Source organism: Bombus pascuorum, chromosome 15, assembly GCF_905332965.1.
Source record: "Bombus pascuorum chromosome 15, iyBomPasc1.1, whole genome shotgun sequence".
NCBI classification, from domain to species: Eukaryota; Metazoa; Arthropoda; class Insecta; order Hymenoptera; family Apidae; genus Bombus; species Bombus pascuorum.
The window spans coordinates 1,110,131-1,134,820 of record NC_083502.1 but is presented as its reverse complement, the minus strand read 5'-3'; the positions used below and the strand labels follow the sequence as shown (position 1 = coordinate 1,134,820).

General features: G+C 35.7%; 4 protein-coding genes and 1 long non-coding RNA gene across 7 annotated transcripts in view; 2 read left to right on the top strand and 3 right to left on the bottom strand.

Annotated features, from left to right (window-relative positions):
* LOC132914925 (mediator of RNA polymerase II transcription subunit 26) overlaps positions 1-24,690 on the bottom strand; it is a 78,422-nt gene that overhangs the window by 4,725 nt on the left and 49,007 nt on the right. The window contains exon 2 of one of the 3 annotated variants that reach the window (XM_060974442.1): positions 701-983. In XM_060974442.1, the coding sequence (XP_060830425.1) occupies positions 701-763 (63 nt within the window). In that variant the 5' untranslated portion in view covers positions 764-983. Of the gene's footprint in view, positions 1-528; positions 1,066-24,690 lie in introns of those variants that run through there. The other 2 variants (XM_060974443.1, XM_060974444.1) reach the window with 2 other exon arrangements.
* On the top strand, positions 1,169-3,137 carry LOC132914930 (uncharacterized). Its single transcript, XR_009659731.1, has 2 exons — positions 1,169-1,624; positions 1,707-3,137. It is a non-coding gene; the product is annotated as an uncharacterized LOC132914930 (long non-coding RNA).
* LOC132914911 (protein max-like) lies at positions 4,543-6,947 on the bottom strand. The gene is made up of 4 exons (XM_060974421.1): positions 6,789-6,947; positions 6,674-6,733; positions 6,033-6,267; positions 4,543-5,774 (listed from the first exon to the last, which is right to left on the bottom strand). Exons 1-4 carry the CDS (start codon positions 6,825-6,827, stop codon positions 5,593-5,595), a joined length of 516 nt encoding a protein of 171 aa, XP_060830404.1. The 5' UTR covers positions 6,828-6,947; the 3' UTR covers positions 4,543-5,592.
* Positions 9,500-13,304, bottom strand: LOC132914912 (protein max-like). Its single transcript, XM_060974422.1, has 4 exons — positions 13,190-13,304; positions 13,073-13,132; positions 12,540-12,774; positions 9,500-9,622 (listed from the first exon to the last, which is right to left on the bottom strand). Exons 1-4 carry the CDS (start codon positions 13,226-13,228, stop codon positions 9,591-9,593), a joined length of 366 nt encoding a protein of 121 aa, XP_060830405.1. The 5' UTR covers positions 13,229-13,304; the 3' UTR covers positions 9,500-9,590.
* Positions 21,216-24,690, top strand: part of LOC132914926 (forkhead box protein A2-A-like) — a 35,598-nt gene continuing 32,123 nt past the window's right edge. Inside the window, exon 1 of the mRNA XM_060974446.1 lies at positions 21,216-22,863. The gene's annotated coding sequence lies outside the window, so the exon portion shown is untranslated. The remainder of the gene's footprint in view (positions 22,864-24,690) is intronic.

Here is a 24,690-nt window from a genome sequence, read left to right as displayed (position 1 = left end):
CCATACTTTGATATAAAGCTCAAACTACTGTAACTACAAATGCAAATAATAGTACGATTCGATCATTGATACATTTAATACGTGATATAAAACATGAACGAACGTAAAATACAAATAATCAACACGTGTCTATATACATTTCCTTAATCTATAGCGAAATGAAAGTATACTTATGGTAATGTTAACGTTTATCGCAAAAATTGTTCGAAAACGGCTATCGGACCCGAATTGCGAGATTCTCCCAATTATCCTCGAATCTTAATTCTCTATATAAAATTCTAAAAATGATATAAATACGGTAAAAAATGGTAATTTGCGAAAGTACTGCAATCGAGTGTAACTAGAGTCTAAACAGCGGGGGACATCTAGAAAGGAAGGGAACGGTGATTTCTTTGTAAGTTCCTCTCGACTTTGGACAATTCGCTGGAGGAACGTTAAGGTTATGCTCCAGGTAGCCGAAAAACGTGTTTTACGTTAGATGTATACACTCGTGCAAAAGGAAAATTGGCTGACTGGAATCGAACGTACACAGAAGAAACGCATTCGCACTCACACGCGGAACTGCCACCACACTACACTCTCAGTGACTCTCGCGCACGCTACTGGTACAGGCACACGGCGCACGGGGGATCGAGAGTGGCCCGATAGCCGTTTGCGTGAACGGACGGACGGCGCATCGCGGATTCATTCCGCTACTTACATTGTATTCCTTATCAAGTGATTTCAACAATCTATCGGTGAGCTCGGTGCAATATCTCTGCATCGGGGGGGCACACTTAGGGCCCTCGCGGGGAGATTAGGTTAGCTCAAAATCGTCTCCACGCGTCCGAGTGTCACGAATACGAGAGCACGGGGGGACTTGCAATGGCGACTACTGAACTGTGCTCTGCTCGCATGCCCTCCCTACCTCCCAAGTGCCTCCTAGTCGCAGCCCATGCATCGTCCCTAGCCCCACGCCGCCTCATACTGCCAGACGAACGCTACTAGCTCCTCTCGTGGTTGGACGAGACTCCTAACCGTTACCACACCTCCCTTCTATCCCCACTACCGTACCGATAGCGCTCCAATCGGTTGCCAACTTTACGCAGCCAACTTCAAACTGCTGCTTTCGTCCACTTGCGTTTAACCCTGTTGCAATAGTTTAATTCTTGTATTTCAGTCATGATTTTGTTTCAGCGAATATTTTTATATTTGCGAATTTTAGTATTCTATTTTAATATTTTAGAAAAACGTTTGACATAAAATTGAAACCAGAAATCCATACAAACCAATAATAATTTTTCTCAGATTTTTACTATATTCAAATTTGAGATACTTTAAACGTTAGAAAAATTTAATTGGGTTAAAAGTGTCCTGAAAGATGCAGTAGGGTTAATTCCCTTCTTATTAATTTGTATTCGATTTTGAATTGCTCAATTTTTCCGTCAAAATTTGATCGTATGAATAGGCACTTGTATGTTTCATTCTAACTTATTATATCTAGTAACTTTGACTTATTACCAGATTTAGAGGAAAATTTTAAATTATATAGTTACTACATTTTATGTTTCAGCAAATATTTTATCAAATCTAGGATATAATTGTTGAAAATAGTTCATTATTGGCTGACTACTACAAATAAAATGTAATTTTCACACCTAAAACATATATAATTGTAATAATAAAAATTGCGTTTGCTTTTAATAATCAACTTTGTAACATTGTAGAATGCTCCGAAGTTACCTACACGAATGCTGCGCTTATAGTACCAATATAAAAAACGTGAAGTAACTATCTAGTTCTTTATTTGCAACATAGAATGAATTTACATAAAAATATGTGTATATATATACATATATACAGTTATATTAGTATTTTTACTTAGTTGTGTAAAAATATACGAACATTTAAAATGATAATAATGTTAAAAATGTTGATTATTTAAATGGAAGTTTATTAATTGTATCGTTCATTATGATCATTATTTTTTGTATTAATTATCACGGTCTGTGTAATGTGTGCTTAATAGGAGAAATTTTGTGCAGATTAACAGCAACTTTCTACTATCAGAGATCAAGAATCGTCCATTTCATTGTCATTGCATACTAATATTCTTTATTGGTGTGGTATATGTGGTTGATAATTAACAGTTTCTCGTATGTGGTACCCATAACCTATAAGTATCAAATTATTCAGAACAATCGAATATTATTCTTATCTTTACATGAACAGCATTCATCACATTTATTATCTTCATCACATTTAAATTCACGATAAAAATTGTTTAATAAGTATAAATATGTAAAATACTTAATGCTAAGTTTTTGACGGAATAATCGAAAAATATTTTGTGATATTACCTGCCTAAAGTTTCAAATTATTCGCATATTTTCTCTCCTACGTGTTTAAAATTATATTTTCATTTTTTGTCTAAAATTAAATTTTGGAATTGCAAGAGAAATAGATATTTTGTGTTATGTTGAGTATAAAGAAGTTGAGCTGTTGAATATGTGATACATCTGAATAAGTTTGCGCATGCATTATCTCGATCAAGTGCATACTTATTGTATAGTAAATATATTTTATCAAAATAATTTGCAAAAATTACACTTAACGATATAATCTGAATAAGTGTGCAAAACTTGAAAACATAAAAACGTAATTTTGCTACTTCAGTAATTTGTTGTATCAATATACCATGAAAATATTAATTACAGATAATTTTTTATATCCTACAAGTATGTATTTCTTGAAAATTCTAAACGAATTATTTCATAATATTTTATAGGTAATTTGAGATCTTTAATATAATACGTAACATTAGTGTTACATATTATACTTTGTTACAGAAAAACATAATGATTATTCATTCGATAAATTTTTTATAATATAAAATATCATGTATTCATTATTTATTTATGTATATTGTTCGTAAATAATTGTAGAAAACCAATTATATTTTCCTAATATGTTTAGAAAGATATAACAAAGATGGTCGGAATTTTGAAACAAGGTTAAGTAGAACATATGTTTATCTGGCTTCTTGGATATTTATGTTAAAATTATTTCGAAAACTCTGCCAGCATATGTAGTAATTGATTTTTATATTTGTAACTATAATTATTGTATAATTAAAGAATATGATATAATGCATTGCATATTTTTATTTTTAATGATTCATGTCTATCTCCTTGATTAATAATTCAATTGTTATAATTATCACATTTTGTAGAATATCTTTATAAATATTCTCATCAAACTTCGATAATACTTGAAAAAGAAACTATTTCTGTAATATATCATGTACATCATAAAATTAAATTCCTTTGTATGGACATATATATACACACACACACACACACACATATGTATATATGTATATACTGTATATTACATACAACATATATACATATATAATTTAAAGAACCATTAGGATAGCCTATGTTTTAAATGCAATACACTTATAATTACTTTCAATATTATAGTACAAGTTGAAGGACATAATGATGTAAAGATTCAATTTTACAAGAGAAAACTTACGTGATTAAATAAACATATTTCAATTAAGTGATTAAATTTATATCTTATCTGTACATTTGCTAATAAATGTACATATTTTTAAACCATTTCATTATTTATGATTGTTGTTTTTAGTTACTCTAATTTGATGTTGGTAATGTTATTGGTTTAATATATTCATAAATGATAATTCATACAATGTCCTAAATTTGGTCTAACTACGTCTATTTTGACAGTTTTCCAAGTGTGAATATATGCAAAATTTGACTTCTTGTTAGTACTACTAACTCCCAAATAAAGGCGCCACTATGCTTAAATTAAAAAATGAAATTTCTCGATCTGCAGGGCAAATTATTAAACTATTCAGGGATTAAATTAAAATTTTAACTCTCATAAATCATCTCTGGATTTATACATCATCTCCGTGTCATTATTCCGATTTTCTACAGAATTAATTAATTACATGCAATGAGTGTAGTCTCTTATTTCGTACATGGTGACGCCATCTTGTGATAAATCCATGGTACTAAGAATAAGGAAAATTTTCATGCAGATATTGTCACCAAGTCCAAGATAGAATACTACACTAATCGCATCTAATTAATACTTAGATAAAACTAATCTCAATTCCTTACATTCAAAACTTTTTTGCGAACTATAAAATATTAAGAAATTCTTCGTGCCCAAGGACCAATAAAATTTGGACTTTTTAATTTTGCCACCTGTCGATTAAAGATAAGTAATTATTACATATGCACACATCAGGCGTAAATATCTCGAGATTGAATGATGGGAATAGTATAGCTATTAAGATGTATCACACTCTATAAGGATAACATAAAATAAATATATTTTTTATTATCTTATATCTTAAAAGAAATGGTGATGAAATCTTGTAAAACATGATCATGAGAAGAAACTATTTCCTCTGTCGTCCTGAGAAGCTTTATCATACAATAATAAATAAAGCAGATATTTAGGTGATTGGATTTAGTTTGGTCACTTTTTATACATATATACCTTTTAGAAGGATATGCATATAAATAAAATGTATTTCACAAATGATCTTTATTTCTACTGATTATAAGAGTGTAATAATTTTACATTCGATTTTAATAAATTCTTCATAATTTATAAAATAAATTTCGTATTTCTTAATATTATAGAGTACAATATTTCCTGCTAAAAGAATATTACTCTACTGATTTGATATAATACTTATCATCTATTTACAAAGACTTCTATAAAGTTCAAAAGGAAGAAACATTTTTCTTAAAAAACTACTCTAATTGAAATAAACATATACCATTATCAATACTTACTTTGTATCATATAGACATATATGTAAAAGGTTAAAAAGTGATTAAAATTGAGTAATTCTTTTTATAATATATTTTCTAATATATTTATTTCTATATCTCTATATATTTCAATATATTTTCTTCTAGTAATAAAAATTTTATCTATATAATTATTAAATTCTTCTCCAAACGATAAATAAATCCAAAATTTTCATAAATTTTACAATTGAGCATATATTTAGTATTTTCAGATTCTTTGATAAACCAACAATACAATAATTATGATAAGCAATCTTGGATAAATAAATTAAGAATTATAAAAAAACAAAGGAAAGATTTAAAATCGAAACTCTTTTATAAAGAGATTATATATTCAAGGAAATGTATTGCTTGAATTTGTATTGACAAAGTGGTTACTAATACACAACCTTAATTAAATTCAATTAGTTTATCAATTGATAAGTATAAGCCAAAATACCTCACAATATATTATTTACTTTATATTAAACAACTATCTTCATAAATAAAATAATTCCAATTTTTTAACAAATTTTAAGAATCTATTCCAAAGTGTTCGTAATGTATTAATTAATATATTTTTAAATGAAGCAATAGTATTACTTATAATTTTTACAATATTTTGTACACCGGTTTTAAGATATTTAAGATTCCACTCAAAGACTCCATTCAGTGAGTAAGTGTCTTCATCTTATACAAATAAATATTTATATGAAGTTTAGTAGTAACGAAAAAATAAATTTTTGACAAAACAAAAATTATATCAAACCATTGGTCAATGGTGGAGGCCTCCGACTTTCAGTTTTTTTGATTGACGAACTGTCCTGCTAGTTTCACTGTCTGATGATTCAGACTCTGTGTCATTGTATCCAGGCATTGGTACACCTTCTGACTTTGTGACTTCGCAAGTTTCAGCAGCAAAATTGCCTGTTATCTTTGCTTTCTCAAGTGCCCTAACTGTAAATAATACAAAAATACATTTATGGTGCAGAAAAATTTTGGAGATCAATATTATATATATTTTATAGTGTATGGAACATATTTCAGTATATTTTTTAAATATAAAAGTAACATATATAAACTTTTACCTAAACTACAATCATAACAAAATATAATTAATGGACAATAATTGTAATATTCTTCTATTTAAACTGTATTTTGAATTTCCAAAGAATGTCAGAATAAAATCTAATTAATTTTCTGATTAATATTTACTTTGAGACTCCAAGAGATTATTCTGGCGTTTCAAGTCATCAATATCCTGTTGATGGGAGGAATTCTTGCGTCGCATAAACTGTATATACTCAGCAGCTTTCTTGAGAATTTGTGCCCTACTTGCAACCTTTTCTCCTTGCAATGCAGGTACAGAGTCTCTAAGGCTAGAGAAACTATCTTTAATGTGATCCCGACGTTTCCGTTCCAGTGCATTATGGTGTGCCCGCTTTTCTGCCTGTCAATATATACAATGTTTTTTCATATTAAATCAAACTAAATTACATACACGTTGTATAAAAATCTTACATCTAAATTCTTGATTTATAATCAATATCAATCTTAACTTTATTATTAAAAATAAACATGTGTATGTATATCTTAATCTTAATTATAAAATTAAATCTATAGATCAATATACATATTAGTCGAGTATCTTCGTTTTATAAGATATTCAATGATAAATTATTTACAGGAATAAATTGGTTAAATCGCACGGAAAGTGTTCATTTAACCTCAACAATATTTACATTTTATATTTTGAAAATAAAACTTGTTTATATCGTTAATTAAATAAAAGATGTTGAATAAATGAATAGAATTAGAAAAAAAAGAAGGAAAATAAGAGTGGATAATGAACTTACTTGAGAATAATATTGGGTATTGTTTGAATGCCTCTGCCTAGAATCGGAATCGTCACCTTCCTAAAAAACGATCTCTTTAACAAGGTCCATTGAAAGAACAGTTTTAAGGGCTTACATCGCTCTCAATGTCGATGTCTCGATCATCGTCACTCATTATAAATTCCTCGGTATGTTTAAGAAACAGGTAAACAAAAGATACTTTATCAAGTTTTTAAGAAATATACAAACAGTGTACATACAGTACATATCTAACAAAACGCACATAGGATTTGACAACCACGAAAGTCACTAGTTCTTAGTAACTTGTCTAGGGACGTTATTTTCAACTGATGCAGTGTGTTTATTTCTCAATTTCATAACAACAGAGAGGAATTATTTTCTCCCTGATAATAGATAGAAGATTTTATCGCAAAAATAGCTAATAAACTATTGAAATTATTTATATTTAATAGAAGCAATAAAATAACAAAAAACTGTCACTGATTATTGGAACGTATATATATATATATGTCGGGTTATCATTTGAGTTAAGGGCGTATAATAAATTGTCACGGGAATTGGCCATCGTTATTATGTACTATCGATGCTAGTTATCGATACAAATGTGATTATCACAGAGTTTAACAAGTAATAGCGGCGATTAGATAATCAAGATGTTGACGGCAATGGATTTAGGTTCGATAACGAATCCACGGTCAACGGGATGACGAATGCGATTTCTTCCACAGTCTAAATCGAATTCAACTTACTAATTCACGATTCGGGTGTGACTTAACGTATTTGTCTACGGTACAAGTAGAACTTATCTGACTGAATCTCCAAGTGGAACTCCGTACCTTTCTGTAACCCTCGGGTCAATCTTTGTTTATAAGGAGAACTATTTAATTATTCCATACCTCTATTAAATACACGTCCCTCCCGTGATCGTGGCTACGTTCAGCGACCCGTTATGTCGTTATGTCGGAATACTTCGAGCCCAAGCCCACTGTCATAAATTTCAGGAAAACATAATTAGAATAAATCATAAACAGCTATTTCTCAGTTTTATTATTTAAGTATGGCTATAATAAAAAGTCTGGACTAAAGTATTAGGGACATTCCCAAACATTTCAAAGGAAAGGCCCCGATGTCCTTTCATCTCCGACACGACCATTCTGACAATCACACATCCTCGAGTGTATCTAAAATATTGTTTTCTCGACCTTAAACTCAATGCAGCTGACATTATTTACCATTTAACTAAATGTTCTAATAAGCCAAGGGTCCAGTTCAACAACAAAAATTTTGATCGGATGTTTTAATAACAAAATAAAAGAAAACAAAAATCAGTAAACATTATGATTAGTATTCAAAGTGCTAGCTGCATCCTGTGGATTACTAGTCCAGTCGTAATGACATGATGGACCATTCTCGATTTCGTACCCAAATGAATCTTGTTTTTCTAGATCGCACGATCACGCAGAGCTTCGTTCCACAGTCTCACTGAGTTTGGTTACATTGTCGCCCCTAGGCGCAGGTGAACTGCATTACACGGCTTCACTGAGCTTCGTTACATTGTCGCTCCCAGGCGCAGGTGAACTGCATCACACGGCTTCACTGAGCTTCGTTATATTGTCGGCCCTAGACGCAGGTGAACTGCATTTAGACGGTCTCACTGAGTTTGGTTACATTGTCGCCCTAGGCGCAGGTGAACTGCATTACACGGCTTCACTGAGTTTCGTTACATTGTCGCTTCCAGGCGCAGGTGAACTGCATCACACGACCTCACTGAGCTTTGTTACCTTGTCGCTCCGAACACGTGAACTCACTCCGCCAAATGTGATGATCATTGTGCTAATGATTTTCCGAGATCAGGGTACTCATATCCTCATGGTTACTGTTCTTGCCATCGCTACAGACATTCAATTCAGTAGGAATGCAATTATCTGACATTTTTCTCAGTCTATCATGGCTGTATTTATAGGGTCTTTTCACATCTAATGTTTTTTTAGAGTATATTTATCTCCTTCCAAAACCTCTGCTATTACAAATGGACCCTTGAATTTTGGATCTAATTTAGTTTGATTTCCTTACGGAAAGATAGGAGAAATCTGCTTTTCTCACGTACGATGCTTCCCGCTAGTGACTTTCTTTCAAGGATTGTAATTAAAAATAAGATTTTAAAGGAAATTTATCCTCTAAAATTTGTTGTATCTAATATGATTAATTTTCTGTGTGTTTAATTTGTTGATAAAGTAAATCAATATTTGGCATAGTTTTCAAGAAATTGGTAATGCTCTGCATGATTCACTTTATTTGCCTGTTACGTTGGAAAAGGAGGAATCATAGTAATTATATCATCGTTTGTGACTTGGAGTGACCGTTCGTTTATGAATCTTCCAACAGTCTTCATTAGAGTTGTCAGATTCTTCGTGTTATACTACACTGTACTCTGGTTCTTAACTTGCAAATACATAACCTAATGACATATTACAAATCGACGGCTTTAATTTACCTCCACCTTGAGCGTTAATCTCGTTCAAGATATCAACCGATCAGTTGCAACCTGACTGATCGCCACGTAGTTGAGAATTCGCAACAATTATATTTTTAATTTTACTTATTTATTTATATTACTCTTCTTTAACAAGATTTCTTATTTAATAATACTACTTTCGTATCTACTTTATTAATGAATGCATTTAGAAAAATATATCAAATGTATCTTTTATTATGTTCGCAACAGAAATATGTAAAAAATTAATTGTATAATTACAAAGAAAATAAATTTCGGAAAAATGCAAGTTTAATAAAGAAATATTACAATTGTATAAATAAAGGTATTACCGATAAGATTATAAATATTTTATTTATGTACATATAACATGTATATTATTTATAAGCATATAAAATTTTTCCATACCGACTGCAGTTGACGTTAGCGTTGACGGCTTCTCTTACAGATCTCAACTGTAACCAAGAAGTGAAAGGATTAACAAATGAAACGTCGGTACTATCCTATAGTATTATCACTAATGTGCGGGACGTTTGAAAATTTCCAATTTATCTTTATGATTAATAATAATTCAAGCGAAACAGGGAGAATAAAGTAACTTGAAGTACAATATACAAATACTAATTCTATTTCGAGTTTAAATACAGATCTGTTAATAAGCCGTGGGGGAGGGGAGGGCTTTTTTAAATGGAACGCAGATCGATACCTTCGATCCTGTAAAGTCTAGCAATTTTTCCCCGAGTTTACTGCAAGCGGTTGAGTGAACCCTGTGTCGAGTTTCGTTATCGTTGGTCAAGTTCGGTGTCAATGAATCGTCATTGGTAAAGACATCGCGCGTCTATCGAATGACACGGACCACCGCGGATTCTCGATGACTGGACTCGGTAAGCAGCATCGGCGCGATGACAAATGCCGCGACTCGACGCAAACGACGACCAGTCGTCGAGCGATTGCGAACGCCATAGGTGTCCTTGGAGCGACGAATACGAAGGAATCGTCGAGTGCACGCTGATTCGCGTGCCTCAGCTCAACGCTCAAAGTCACATAAGCGTACGTACGTGCTATCATCGTACCCTGCGCTCGCAAACGGACTTAACTTAGGCTCTGTCTTGACATAATTTTTTTATTAGTCGAAATTAAGACGCATCTGACCTTGACACAAGATCCAGCGATATTCCATGGCGTTCAACGATTGACGTTAGTTGTTGCAACTAGTAACAGCGAACTAATTTAATTGTCGTTAATAGATAGAATTCAGCGGTACTAGTTTTTAGCTTAGAACTGTGTCGATCTACCTATATTAACTCTAGGTTTACGGGATCCGTCAGTGTGACGTTATTTCAAACTTCGAAATGAAATATCCCAAAAACCATAGCATTAATTTTAACCATTTTGCATCGTAAATTAATCATTTCATCTAACGAATTTATGCACACAATTACTTTTTCTTAGGCTCTCTAATTTTTGAAATCTGTATCTAGTATACCTATCTCTACAAAATCCGTCAAATTGATGGGCTAGTTGATTTCATAAACAATCCGTTTTTCAAAGACAGTGTGCAAAAGTTTCAGTTATTGTAGACATTTCTAATTATTGTCTCCGCTTATTATAAGTATTTACAATAGGATAACTGAATTTGTGCACAGTATTTTCTTTTTTTGACCAATCGCCCTTTTCTAACAATCATGAGTAAATCCAAGAGATATAATTAGATATTTAACAAAATTGTCAACATCAATGAAGATTATTCTGAGGATACCTCCGAAGAAGATCAGTATGAATTATGCCATAGCGATACTGACAGTGAAAGTTCTGAATACACTGAAAGTGGAAAGATAGAAGGATCTTCAGATAGTGGAGAGGAAAGCTTCTTGGAAGTGTATCGTAACAAGAAAAGACTGCATATTTTTTCTAGTTCTGACTCCGAGGATGAAAGGACAAGCATTCCAAGCACATCCCAAAATGTAATGGGTGAAACTGAAATTGCAATTGACAGGACACTGGATAAAACTGAAAGCAGGCGGATCTAGAGGTAGGACGCCCATTCATATAATATTCAAGGATTTCGCTGGGCCTGCTGGCTATGTTAAGAGAAATATTATGTTGGGTTGTGTAACTAGTGCTTTTGAATTGATAATTGACAGACACATAATGGGACATATAAAAGATTGCACTGAAATCGAGGCGCATCATATTTTGAAAAAAGACTGGACAATCACAGTTGCTGAGTTACGTAGTCTTCTAGGAATCCTACATAACCAGGGTGCATATGAAGCAAGATCATTGAAAGCCTCCGAAAGATTACAAACAGATAAATTTGCGCTGATATCCGAATTATGGAACAGATCTATAAGTAATAGCCAGGCTTGTTGCAAGCCATATGAAAATATCTCAATAGATGGACAATTATTTCCAATGAAAGTCCAATGCAGGTTTACACAATATATGCCAAATAAGCCTCAAAAATTTGACATTAAGTTTTGATTAGCAGTTGACATCCAAATAAAATATATTTTGAATGGTTTCCCTTATATGAGGAAAGATGAAACTCGATGCCCAAGGGAAAAAAGGACAAGATGACTTTGTTTTTCTCACATTTATATAACTTAAAAAAATGCACGCTTACTATATATAAAAGTAAATCTAACGTAGAAGTCCTTCTTCTAAGCAAAAAACATACAGGTGTGCAAGTAGAAGACAATTATAAACATGTTCAAGAAACCATTGGTTTTTATAATAAAACAAAGTTTGGTGTGGATGTCGTTGGCCAGATGGCATGCAAATATATTTTGAAAGTAAGGAGTTTCCGATGACCCCTGCAAGTTGTTTTCAATATTTTAGATTTGGCAGCGATAAACGCATGGATATTATGTAAACACTGCACTGGATCGAAAATATCCAGAAAGGAGTTCATATTTTGCTTAGCCGAGGAATTAACTGGGAAAAATAAGAACATTTGCCAAGTGGGCTACAGCAAAAAAGATAGAAGCAACAATTGTTGTATATATTGCAAAAAAGATCACATGCGGAATATGTACAAACAAAATTCAATATATTTTAAAAAAATGTGCTCAATAAATATGATTACCCTATACCGGTAATATTATTGTTATTATTTCCGTGATAATTAAAAAAAACTTTTTGCTTACTGATAATATATCTAAATTTGAGGCCTAATATTGTTCGATTTAGACTTAATTTGAATAAATCGATGTTTTAAATAAAATGCGTATTTTCGTTTACCCATCAATTTGACAGATGCTTGTAGAGATAGGTATATAAGAAACATCCGTAAACCTAGTGTTAAACTGCGTTTTGAATTTCCAAAGAGTGTTAGAATAAAATCTAATTAATTTTTTGATTAATATTTACTTTGAGACCGCAAGAGCTTATTCTGGCGCATTAAGTCAGCAATATCCTGTTGATGGGAGGAATTCTTGCGTTGCATAAACTGTATATACTCAGCAGTTTTCTTGAGTATTTGTGTCCTACTTGCAACCTTTTCTCCTTGCAACGTAGGTACATGGTCTTTAAGGATAGAGAAATTATCTTTGATGTGATCCCGACGTTTCCGTTCTAGTGCATTATGGTGTGCCCGTTTTTCTTCCTATCAACATATAAAATGTTTTTTCATATCAAATCAAACTAAGTTACATACACGTTGTATAAAAATCTTACATCTAAATTCTTGACTTATAATCAATATCCATCTTAACTTTATTATTAAAAATAAATATGTGTGTGTGTATCTTAATCTTAATTATAAGTGTACATTTAACCTCAACAATATTTACATTTTATATTTTGAAAATAAAACTTGTTTATATCGTTAATTAAATAAAAGATGTTGAATAAATGAATTAGAAAAAAAAAGAAAGGAATATAAGAGTAGATAATGAACTTACTTGAGCAGAACATTGGGTATTGTTTGAATGCATTTGCCTAGAATCGGAATAGTCATCTTCCTAAAAAAACGATCTCTTTAACAAGCGTCCATTGAAAGAACAGTTTTAAGGGCTTACATCACTCTCAATGTCAATATCTCGATCATCGTCACTCATTATAAATTCTCTGGTATGTTTAAAAAACAGGTAAACAAAAGATACTTTATCAAGTTTGTAACAGCTGACTGCTTTAAGGCTGTAGCAACATTGAAAACCCGTCTCGTGTTATTTCGGAGGAAAGCTCGGTGTAAGTGTGCCTTTTTGAATTAAGAACACGGATTCGTTGTTCACACTTTTCGGCAGGAAAACGAGGGAAACGATCCGCGATGTCTATTGGTTACAGCCAACGTTAATAAATGAAAATATGAGGAGGAAGTCTCCTGACAACGTGGTTCATGGATGTCCTTGTCTATAGGAAAAACCTGCTTTTCCGTTAGGCAATTATCCGCTTTCTCCGTTATTTGTAAGAGCGTGCAATAAACCTAAGGACTGTTTCACAGACCATCCATAAACCGAAAATACTTGCATGAATAGAGATTTTTTTTTTATTTGCGTTTAGTTTACAATCAATTCTCGTCAGAGAATTTGAAGTAAATTTATCTGGCTTGGTACTATGACGTGGTTAATAAGTGTTTGTAGTATGTGATTCTATTTGAATCTAGTGCTTAGGTCTAAGGTGTAATGTCTTTTAGCCTGCGGATCTGTTCCGACGTGTCGAGTACCTGAGTAATTGGAGGGTTTTGATCGTTGTTAACTCTTGTGCTATGTCTATTGCTGAATTTGGATAATTCTTCTGCGACTGTGGGATCTTCAGGTCGTGATGTATCGTTTCGTTGCTGACGTACCAAGGTGCATCTATTAGGGAGCTTAAGGTTTTCGGTTGGAATCGTTGAAGAATTTCTATGTTGGAATTACTCGCTGTTCCCCATAGTTGGATTCCATAGGTCCAAACAGGTTTTAATTTGGCTTTGTATAGTGTAATTTTACTTTGCGCAAGTAGTTTTAAGTTGGAACGTCGGCCGATGAGCCAGTAGAATTTTTTAAATTTTGCTTCGAGTTGTTTGGTTTTATCTAAGATATGTCGTTTCCATGTCAATCTTCTGTCCAGAATCATATTATGTTTAGCTCTCAGGTAGGAAGTAATAAAATATTTCAAATTTATTGTATCTTTATTATTTTAGGTTATTTGATAACCTACAGGTTGCGATAATAATTTATTTTTATGCAGAATAAAATAAAAAAAAGTTATTAAATAGCTACCAAAACAACAAATTAATCTGTCATTGTAATTAAAAATAAGATTTTAAAGGAAATTTATCCTCCAAAATTTGTTGTATCTAATATGATTAATTTTCTGTGTGCTTAATTTGGAGATAAAATAAATCAATATTTGGCATAGTTTTCAAGAAATTGGTAATGCTCTGCATGATTCACTTTATTTGCCTGTTACGTTGGAAAAGGAGGAATCATAGTAATTATATCATCGTTTGTGACTTGGAGTGGCCGTCCGTTTATGAATCTTCCAACAGTCTTCATCAGAGTTGTCAGATTCTTCGTGTTATACTACACTGTACTCTGGTTCATAACTTGCAAATACATAACCTAATGACATATTACAACTCGGCGGCTTTAATTTACCTCCACCTTGAGCGTTAATCTCGTTCAAGATTCGCGATATCAACCGATCAGTTGCAACCTGACTGATCGTCACGTAGTTGAGAATTCGCAACAATTATATTTTTAATTTTACTTATTTATTTATATTACTCTTCTTTAACAAGATTTCTTATTTAATAATACTACTTTCGTATCTACTTTATTAATGAATGCATTTAGAAAAATATATCAAATGTATCTTTTATTATGTTCGCAACAGAAATATGTAAAAAATTAATTGTATAATTACAAAGAAAATAAATTTCGGAAAAATGCAAGTTTAATAAAGAAATATTACAATTGTATAAATAAAGGTACTACCCATAAGATTATAAATATTTTATTTATGTACATATAACATGTATATTATTTATACGCATATAAGATTTTTCCATACCGACTGCAGTTGGCGTTAGCGTTGACGGCTTCTCTTACAGATCTCGACTGTAACCAAGAAGTGAAAGGATTAACAAATGAAACGTCGGTACTATCCTATAGTATTATCACTGATGTTTGGAAATTTCCAATTTATCTTTATGATTAATAATAATTCAAGCGAAGCAGGGAGAATAAAGTAAATTGAAGTACAATATACAAAGATTAATTCTATTTCGAGTTTAAATACAGATCTGTTAAGTAGTCGTCAGGTGGGGGGGGGGTAGGTTAGGATTAGGAAAAGAAATGATGATACTTCAATGATTCGTTTAATTATTTTGAAAAGGATTTCAAATAGTTTTAACTGGACTATATTAACGTAGTTCTTCGCATTGTTTTCCAAGGATGTGGTATTTTAGTGATATAAATATAAAGATTAATCTTTGAAAAACTATGCCAATTAGTAGGTCCACATGAAATCCGTCCATAAATCACTCAACATCACACATAAATCCCTATATTCAAGCTATTAATGCGAATGCAAAGTTCTGACCTTACTTTTCTGTGCATTTGCGTGAGCAGTGATAGATATTTCGTAGCCTAAGTTGGAAAACATTTATCTCCCAAGTAGCGCTTCCACGAGTCTACAAACTTAAAAGAAAACATACACCATGCAACATCTATTTTCTACACAACGCATGCATGAATCTTTACAAACTTAAAGGAAAACGTACACCACTCACTGAGCTAAAAGGAAGCATACACCATGCAACGTCTATCTCTCACGCAACGCTCGCATGAATCTTTACAAACGCCATATACTCAATAATACGCAACCCTACTGGCAGCAGTCAGTATCAAAGGTAGGCACATTTGTCCAACTCGCAACGAAAGAAAGAAAACGAAGCTACTGACGTTTTATTCGTAATTTCGTGTCTTACAAAGGAATATTCCGATCGGTATATGGATAAAGGACCGTTTAGACAATCGATACGATTGTCGATATTATCGTCGATAGTGAAGGTTCCTAACATTGTACCAATAGAGTATACGATCGATCGTCTAGAGAGTCTTTTATGCACGACAGTGTTAAGAATCTTAAATATCGATGATAATATCGGCAGTAATAGCGATCGATTGAACGCTCCTTTAATACTACTTCCTTGATATTAATATCTTTTAGAATATCGGAAAATTATCTTATTACTCTGACGTGACTTAAGTAAACTGCTCTTAAAACTAGAAAGGTAAAAAGAAGTAACGAACCTACGTGATGCACTTTCGTGCACGATATAGCATCAAGTTTCAGCGGCAGGTTTATGATCAAATTACCATCGATTTCTATCTGTCCGTTCGAAACTTACAGGAGCCACGGTCGAAGCCACCGAACCGATGATGTCGCGGTTGTTGAGCCAAGGATCGAGCATACAGCCCTACAATATCTAATTGTCCCCAATCGAACAAGCTTCATTTCCGATTGGAGGAGCCACTGAACAGGATTACGAAAGACCTCGAGTTACAGGTTGTAACTTTCAGCCCTACCTTATCCTAGCAGGGTTGCTGGTCGAGTCGATATCATTTAACTGGCACGGAACTTACCGACGCTGTTTTTTATTACTATCTTTTAAATTCCTGCCACAGTTGGTATAGGTAACGTGACACAACGTAACAGAAATGTAACACAAAATAAAATAAAATAATATATAACGCAAACGAGACAGGAAGAGAAAAGACTAATTCACATGAGATCGCGCAAATGACTTTAAGAGTTGCTACTATATTAAGTATACTATATCGAGGCTAAATGTACATAATCACGGGATAAGTTCGCGGCAAAAATTGCTGGCACTTACAGTTACAAGATTAAGGCCGTGATATGTGCGATGGGTTTCGGTTACAAAGAAAGCACGAGAGTAGAAAAATTAAATTCGTAGAGAATGTGTCGTAAAGCCAGTTGACAAGTTTATATATAAACGGTAAATACGGTGCAGCGTTACTCGATAATCGTTAATCCCAGACGCGAATTGTAATTGTGACTATAAATAGACACGGGTTGGTGTGAGAAGATAATCGCGTTCGATCTATGCTACACACTGTTGATCAACGCATCATGACATTCGTAATACGGAGACGAAATAACAGAGCAATATTCGTGCATGAGACGCGCCGGAGAATTAGAGGGAGCCACGAGTGCGTAAGTGTTAGAAAAGCATTTTGATGAACGACGAAGAAAGCCGCGGTGTTTAAAGGCAAAATTAACTATACTGTATAGAGCATGTTTGTAGAAAGGACTGTCGAATCGCGTACGATGCTATCGGCGGATGACAGGCCGTGGTTCGGAGAATAAGAATACGAAACGTACGAAACTTTGCGACGAATAACGTGGCACTTTGACACGTTGAAATCGAATTTGTTAAGCGAGAAGAGAGTCTGTCGTAAGAAAATTGCATGCTTCACGCACGAAACCGAAGCTGTCGGTAAAAGTCGACAATGATTTATCGACGATAGAAGACTTTATTGACGACAGCTTTCATCGAGGAAAAGACGATTAACGGTATACGGCGGGGTGCAAGAAGAGTCAACGGTTGAATATCTCCGTTATTTTCGCAGATACGACGATCTTTTCATAGCTGTAGGAGTTTCGGAAATTTCAAAATCACTCGACTTTTTTAAATGGAACGCAGATCGATACCTACGATACTGTGAAGTCTAGCAATTTTTTCCCGAGTTTACTGCAAGCGGTTGAGTGAACCCCGTGTCGAGTTTCGTTATCGTTGGTCAAGTTCGATGTCGATGAATCGTCATCGGTAAAGACATCGCGCGTCTATCGAATGACACGAACCCCCGCGGATTCTCGACGACTGAACTCGGTAAGCAGCATCGGCGCGATGACCAGTTGTCGAGCGATAGCGAACGCCATAGGTGTCCTTGGAGCGACGAATACAAAGGAATCGTCGAGCGTACGCTGACTCGCGCGCCTCAGCTCAACGCTCAAAGTCACATAAGCGTACGTACGTGCTATCATCGTACCCTGCGCTCGCAAACGGACTTAACTTAGGCTCTGTCTTGACATAATTTTTTGACTAGTCGAAATTAAGACGCATCTGACCTTGACGCAAGATCCAGCGATATTCCATGGCGTTCAACGATTGACGTTAGTCGTTGCAATTAGTAACAGCGAACTAATTTAATCGTCGTTAATAGATAGAATTCAGCGGTACTAGTTTATAAATATAGTTTATAAATAATTCTAAATTTTCTTAACTCGATTCTAACCATACTTTGTCATCCAACGATTATTTGTCAAATGATATAAATCCAATATTAGATACGTTTTTGCGCGTGCAATTCTCTTTTGCTTCGTAATATAAGGTCGGATATCTTTCACGTATTCTTTTACTTCGATCGCAACTGAATAATTCCTTATACGTTCCTTGTCGTTCGATCCCTAAAACTGAACTATACAAATCCTCTTATCCTCGCCCCTTGCTGCAAAAAAGCGAAACAAAACCATCTGCAGCGTACGCAAGATCGAGCGAAATCGATCGATTTCGTTGGATCGATTCGAACCGAACCGACTCGAAAAAACTATTCCCTTTCCTCTGTAACCGCTTTGTGGAGGGTTGGTCTGCGAAGCTGGTTCGCACGTTCGTGCGCTGCTAAATACGGAGCGCGCACCGGACGATCCGGTTCTGTGGAGCGTGACGCGTCGCTGTGGCCACGCGAGTGGGCGTGGCCGCCCCGCCCCGCCACCAATGGTGTCTCGCGTCTGAAACGCGCGACTGCCTTGGTGGGGATAATTGGCGGAGTGGGGGCAGGGTCGACGGTCGAGCACGCGGTCCGGCGAGTTATTGAATTCGTCGAATTGGCTGCTCGTCCGGGCAAAAAGACGGACGAGCGAAAAGAAGCGGATAGCCAGATAAACGGCTGGCGGAGCAATCGTTTTATCCGTGCTACTGATCAATCTATTAACCGGCTGCGAGGTTCAGCGATTCCGCGTAGCGTACGGAATGTGAAAACGCGGATAAGGGAACGTAGGAATGCAGTTCCGTTCTCGTGATTCACGTTGCTTCCAGATCATTTGATTTCTATATCAACGCACGTTATTACCAGACTTTTGTGCATTCCGTAGTTGACGTAAAATGACGAAATCGCGTGAAATTCATTTGTCTGACTACGTCAGAAGTTCTCCTACTTTCAGCGATCTTCAATTTTTTCCACGTCGAGAATACAGCGGAAGGTGTCGTTGCATACGTTTTGCAACATCTGTACTTGGTGTAATTTTTCCAACGTTGTCCTGTTTCACGTTCTTTCGCTCCTTTCCTCCTAATAAAGTTAACACCGCATATCTAATTAACGCGCCAACAGAATTCACAGCAGCTAACGTGTTATATACTTACATTTATATTTGATGTTTCTATGTGTTCTACGCGTGATACGAGACCTCTGTGATCGACTGTACGCGATTAGTTTCAGTTAAACACCCTGTACATACGTAGCATCGCTGTCTATGTAACTGTCCACGTACTTACATACGCACGAAGTTCGTAATGAGATTTCGCGCGATGATCGCTTATGGCGAGCAATCGAGATCTTACGGTTTTAAAGATAGGTAGTTGTAATATTTTACGAGATGTTTAATGTCGCCAGCTTTTTCTTTCTTACGCTTATATTATAACGACCTATATCCCGCGAGTAGCCGACATATCCGGCCGTATCAGGTAAATTATTCGTCTGCGAGCAGGCAAAACCCGTCTATTCGCAGCTTTTAATCTCAGCGACTTTGTCTTCATCGCGATTTATCTCTGCCTCGACTCTTCATTTCGCATCATTTGTATTTTCTACACCGCGAAGCCTCTTGCCTGCGTTCAGCAACTCTACGAACATCCAGCAACGTGTCGTCGTCTCTTGTTGCTCCACCTTCCGCAGAACATCTCCAACAAACGGTAAGTTGCAGCAATTTTTTGTCCAAGCTAAACGATATTCAACAACGAGCGGCGAGAAAAAGTTGCTGCGTGTCGCTTTAGCGAAGACGTTTACGTGCTTTCGAGCTACGATGAGACGGCTCGTCTTCTCAGACAGAACGAGCAACGCGCTGCGTATTTAAATCACCTTATTACGCGAAGCAACGAACGCGGAGATTGCGGCGTGTCTGAATATTAACGCGCATAACCGATACTTAAATATTAATTGCAATAAAAATTGATTTATATGCAACGTGTGATTATTGATTCACTTACGCCCTCCACCCAATATGTATACACGCTGTGCAACGAGCAGTTAACGACGTTTCCTGCGTGCATCGATCGAGCTTGTATTTCGCGCGTGCTTGCTACCGTACATCACATAGGTGGGGATAGCGATACGAATTTTTCAAGAGCTGAGAGCCTTTCCATCTCCCGCCCCTTCTTTCGTTTTCCTCCAGCGCTGCACGCTTTTTATGGATAGCCTCGGTGAACCGCGAGTCGGTCGACGCGTCCGCGAGTTTGCTGAGTTGCTGGTAAACGCGGCTCACGCCCACGGCCAATAGGAAGACGGGTCCAGACGCGAGGGCGTGGCCACTTGCGATTCATGGCGGTGAAACGAGGCCGATAGAGGGGCGCACTGTCATGGCCTACGCCCACTTCTCGATGCGCTTTATACGTATAGAGCGAATTATATAAGCAAGTAAGTAGCAATGTATACGTAACTATAAAAATTTGATGCTATGGTAAAGAAAAAACACGTGATATAGAACGTAACGAAAAGGCACTCTGTTGGAAAGTGACGGTACAATAGTCAACGGTCGAGAGTATATTTGACAAGTTCATTAAACGCTAAAAAAGTAGAGGAAACTGAGGAACTTGCGCAAGCATCGATCACGCGCTTTGCCACTAAAATTTCATGAAGTAGAACGGCCCAGTTCTCGTCAGCACTGTGCATACCGTGTTCGCCAAAACTTAAGATATTCGAGTTAAAATTTATTTACAGTCGTAAGAGTTGCTTTTTCACAGAAGAAGAGTAGGAGCGTGCAGCAACGCGGTTGGGTGTAGGCCACGCCCACAGCGCGGCGTAGTGGGAGGCGCTGGAGCGGGCACGGAGTGGTGGAAACGAAAGGCGAGGTAATCTACGAAGAAACAATAAAGCGACTGGTGGCATTCGGCGCGATTCGAGTTCGTGACGCAACGAGGGTGGAAAAAGTGGTGTCGTAACGTTAGAGTGGGGGAACGAATGTATGTTTTTGCGTCTATGGAGGAGGAATTGGTTGGATGGTGCGATAAGATAGCTAAGAGAAGTGGTCGGCTCGTTGGTGGGGTGTTTTAGGTTTGATGAATGTGGAAGGTGGGAATGTTACGAGCTTGTTTTGACCTGATATACGAGCTGCTCGGAAGCCACACCGATCGACTCCGCAAATGGAAAAACTACATACATGAGATCGTAGAAAGAACAACGCGACGAACGACAAACCTTGTGTTTTAAAATTCACATTAGCATTTTCATGCCACTTTTATATCGCTCCTTGAGAAACTGCCTTAAATTTAAACTTTAAGCTTCTCCCTTGTCCGCAAAGTATCCACTCGTGTTTCTCTTCGAACCTCTCTACGTCGTTTAAACTTCCTCTTTAGACCCTCCGTAAAAGTCACTTTCTTATCGCAGTCGTAATATTTGATCGCCAACTCGTTCACTCGGCTGCGCTGAATATGCAACGAAACTGCTTCCGCTGCTCGCTGTCTCGTTCCAACCATCATCCGTGCTTATCCTTTCTTATTCGCCATATTTAATTTACGCTCTGTTCTTTTCCGTGCACTCTATACGCATTAAGTATAAGCAGTCAGGTAGTTAGTTAACACTTTACCGACCGCTACAGATTCAACAGCATACGCATGTCCGACCGGCATCTCAGGCGCAGATTCTCCCTGGCGCCGGCTCTGTTTCGGTTTAGACTCTCCAATACCATTCTTTTCGTTCATCGCGAACGGTACGTTTTCCAAATTGGTATAAAACTGTGGAGCTTACGAAGCAACGCAACTGACGCAACTGAGCAAGGTACTTTCGTACTAAATAATAAATTATTGCTCAAATAATGAAAAAGATTGTTGGCGACAAAAAGCCGATTAATAGGCTATTGGTCGGTAAGCGTCGGCGACGGAAAGCCGATTAATCGGTTATCGATCAGTAAAGTGTTAATCTTACTGTCACACAAATTCACCAAACAAACACTGGTGGCTCTGCTGTCTTGTCTAAACGGAAGATTCGAGAAACAGTAAAATTGGTAATTGGAAGTAATTTGTCCTATGAAACGAACAGCTGTCTCGATACTTACGTTTTAATACGAAGCTTAACATTGTAGCCATTATATGGTAATTTGTAACGTAAGATTATCCAAGCTAAAGGACAAAGTTATAGGTAAAGTGTCGTAAGGGAAACATGGTGGAGAGGTTACGGATGAGGGTGAAGAATAAATTTACGACGGTTGCGTGTGTTTACGAGGATAGAAGGACGAGCCAGTGTGCCGGTCTCGCCAGTTGCACGTGTGACAAAAGAGGAAAGATATGTCATCGCGGTGTCTTGCGAACGACTTGTCACGGTGACATTCACGGTTAGTTGTGGAATAGGTCGTGTAAATAAGAAGGCGTGTCTGTGCAAAGGATATTATACACAGGGTGTCTCGTTTTCATTCATCCACGCGATTACACTGGAGAGGTTGAAATGAGAGTTAAACGAGATACCGATATACCGACGTAAGTAACAAATAGATGAGAAATATTATTTTTTTTTGCGCAACAAGGTAGATTCCACGCTCGATGTCTAATTACCTGTATATTTTACTTATTTTGATATTACGTGTAGCAAATTGTGGAAAGAAAATAGTTAAACCGTGACTGAAACAAAGAATCTTTTTCATAGCATGGGAAACCAGACAGCTTGAATCAGGTTGTTGCAAACGTTTCTTTCGTTTTATAGGAAAATGATAGACACGCTACATTTTTTGTTTTAATGCAAACGAAACGTATGTTGAAGATACAAAATATTCGGTAGATTAACACTTTGCATTCCTATGTCGAGTGTGAAACTGATAGTTTTTATCTGAGGAGCCTTTGTCCAGTCCCACTCGACATTCTTTCATGTCCACCCTTTTTTGTGAAACGTGCGAGAGAAAATCAGGTTTACATCCTGGAAATTGTTTCAAGATATATTATACAATTAAAAATTACAAGATACAACAATAGCGTGAATAAAACTGGTATTTAAGTAAATTTCTTTCTTCCTCTGTTTATTTAAATTGTCTTATTTTCTAGTTAAAGTAAATTTCAAATAAAACAATTAAAAGCTTTGCGAAACGAAACGCTGCTGGTAACGAAATTGGAATAAAATTCGTAGTGCGAAGGGCTAAGTTTCCTATTTGTATGAACATCGCCAGATAAAGCAGCTACCTGCAGATAGCGAAAGACACTTTTGCGACAACCTAATATTACAAATGTGTAACATACCAAATACAAATGTCCGTAGTGTATCTATCTGCTCAGTCGGTATCGTAAACAAGCAAAGAAGAGCGGGTGAAACCAATATACAACTTTATACCAACAAAGCTAAAAACGACAGTCTTCTGTCGAAATGAACAGACTTAGCAATCGTTAAAATAATTATTTCTACCTGTTTTATCGGTAACTAAGTGACTGAGGATTTTGCAATACCACCTAATGACAAAATCTGCAATCACTTAGTAGCCAGCCGATTATCGATTATCGGATGTTACTATTATTCATTGTTGTTATTCAAACGAACAATTTCTTATTCGTACGTACTCGTTGCTTTCTGTTTTATTCGTACATTTACGTACATAGTCAGATAATGTGTAGGTGATTTGTATTTGAATTGCTCGAATAGGTACGTTAGTTACGTTAGACATGCAAAGATAATTAATCGAACGATTATAATTGCATCGTAGGTTTTTCAACGAATGGAAGCGTTTTTTTAGTTTCAATTGCAGCTGGAGCATCGGTGAAAACGTATCGTCCGAAAGTGGCCACATCTTATTGCCGCGTCCGTTACAAGCAGAGAAGGTTATGAATTTAAATCAGTGAGAACTGGGAATGAATGATCTCGGACTTTCGAACGGTAGCGTGTAATTTCAGCTATCTGGAGAACCATCGTACCGTTTATTTCAACACATTTTGCTTGAGGAAAGCCTAAATATAGGTTTTTCTCTACGCAGCTTGCCGCGATCTTAATTATCCCAGTGACTCTGCGTGTCTGAGAAACAGCTGAGGATATGTAAAGAGCTTCGAAGCTCAACTATCGCCAATTATCAGCGCGAAGAAAGAGTTTAATATACAGGGTGTCTCTAAAAAATGGGACATCGCGTTAATACGATAGAAGATGGAAAACAAATTGAAATAAAATTGAAATAGAGGAAATTAAAATAAAATAAGAAATTGAACTGGTGCGCGATTTTTCCGGAAGTACAGGCGTTTCAAAAGTGTCAAACTCGTCTCTAATTTTCTAAACGAACAGTACTCGTTTCTTTCTTTTACACACCGTTCGATGCACTTTTTCATTAATTTAAT